The sequence below is a fragment of the Chaetomium globosum genome, genomic scaffold (assembly GCF_000143365.1).
Source record: "Chaetomium globosum CBS 148.51 scaffold_35 genomic scaffold, whole genome shotgun sequence".
Taxonomy (NCBI): domain Eukaryota; kingdom Fungi; phylum Ascomycota; class Sordariomycetes; order Sordariales; family Chaetomiaceae; genus Chaetomium; species Chaetomium globosum.
This window is the reverse complement of record NT_166022.1, coordinates 1-1,514: the sequence shown is the minus strand read 5'-3', so window position 1 is coordinate 1,514 and position 1,514 is coordinate 1. Positions and strand designations below refer to the sequence as shown.

Here is a 1,514-nt window from a genome sequence, read left to right as displayed (position 1 = left end):
GTGAAGCTAAAAGTAAAGAGGGAAAAGTCTGTAAATGTATAATGAGCCTTTATACATGGTTGATGTTCTATTCTCAGGAGAAAGAGGAAGAGGAAGCGGGAGAGGTGGGGGGGCCGAAGAGTGTAATCTTAGGCCTGGAGATAACACTCACTTTCCTTATTTTGTTGGTAATTTTGAACAGGAAGCAAGATTATGGAACTCTCTTAAAATGCTCGAAAAGTCACAATGTTTTGACTCTTAAGAGGTATCTCAAGTCCTGGAAGCTGGGATGAATTGGTGGAGCTGCAACGAGCCTCGGGCCGGGATGGAGGGGTTGGAGGGGTCGACAGGGATGTGCTTGGCCTGTCGGATGACGTGCAGAGGAGAGCTCGCTGCCTGAGGAATAAACAATCCACATGCCAGGGGAGCTCAAGCTTGGGCCTCTTTCCGGAACTGGACTTTTTCAAACATCGAACTCCGAGACTTAAATATCTCGACCGACTTATACACACTTACCGAGAACCCAATTAACGGCCCCAATTGAGGATAAATCCCGAATCACGTCACAATGCCGATATCAAGGGCAGCCGGCCTACGGACTACCGGCGTACTTCGCCTTTCCCAACGATGCGCCTCTCCCCTTGCCCTCCCCCTCCGCTCGCAACCGAATCAATACCGGCACCAGACTCTGCCAGTGCCCGCCAAACTTTCGATGAGTTACCAATTCCGTTCGAAGTCAACAACGCTGCCGCAAGATGGCCAGGAAGACTCGCCTAAACAAACCGGACAAACACCAAAGCCACACCCTTCTCTCAAGGGCGTGTTCTGGCAAAGCATCAAGTCCGACACGGCCCGGGCTTGGTACGTCATCAGGAATACCAGCTTCAGCGAGGTTATGCGGCGGAACCCAGGTGAAGCCCTCGGCGCTATCGTGGCGTAGGCATCCCAGCAAGCGCGAAGCAACAGTGATGGTCGGGGCTGACAACCGCAACAGAATCGTAGGCGCCGTCGGTGTCCTCATCTACTGCGTATACGCATATTACACCTACTTCTATAGCCGCCAGTTCACGCGCTACCCCGAACCCGTGGCACAAGCTCTCCGAAAGGCGCTCTATTTTAGCAACCACGACCCCAACCCGCAGCGCGCCCTCCAATACTACAAACAGGCCCTCGAGCTCTGCGACCAGGAGGGGCTAGACCACTTCTCAGACGACGTCATGGGCATCAAGATTCCAGGTGGGCTGCATGGCTCGAGAAGATCGAGAGCTACCAGAACGCCATCAGTGTGTTAGAGAACTTGTTGGGTGATTGCAAGCGTTGGGTTGAGGTCATGGAGAAGAGTGCCGCAGAGGGGACGCTGCCGAAGCTGGAGCCGGCACCGGCTTCTGAAGAGGGGGAGTCTAGTGTTCCCGAGCAGCCACGTGAAGGCCTCGAGGCCAAGCGGACGAGGTTGTTGGCTAAGGCGTCAGCGTCAGCGTCAAGCTAGCCAATCTCTATTCAGATGAGCACGTTCTGGAGCGGGAGTCGGCACACGA

The 1,514-nt window shown here is 54.4% G+C and overlaps 1 protein-coding gene across 1 annotated transcript; it reads left to right on the top strand.

Moving 5' to 3' along the window:
- Positions 1-547: 547 nt before the first annotated feature.
- Positions 548-1,465, top strand: CHGG_11124 (uncharacterized protein; the record flags this gene model as incomplete). Its single annotated transcript, XM_001230264.1, has 3 exons — positions 548-840; positions 1,037-1,262; positions 1,316-1,465. The coding sequence occupies 3 exons, from the start codon at positions 548-550 to the stop codon at positions 1,463-1,465; spliced, it is 669 nt and encodes a 222-aa protein (XP_001230265.1).
- Between the last annotated feature and the right edge of the window lie 49 nt (positions 1,466-1,514).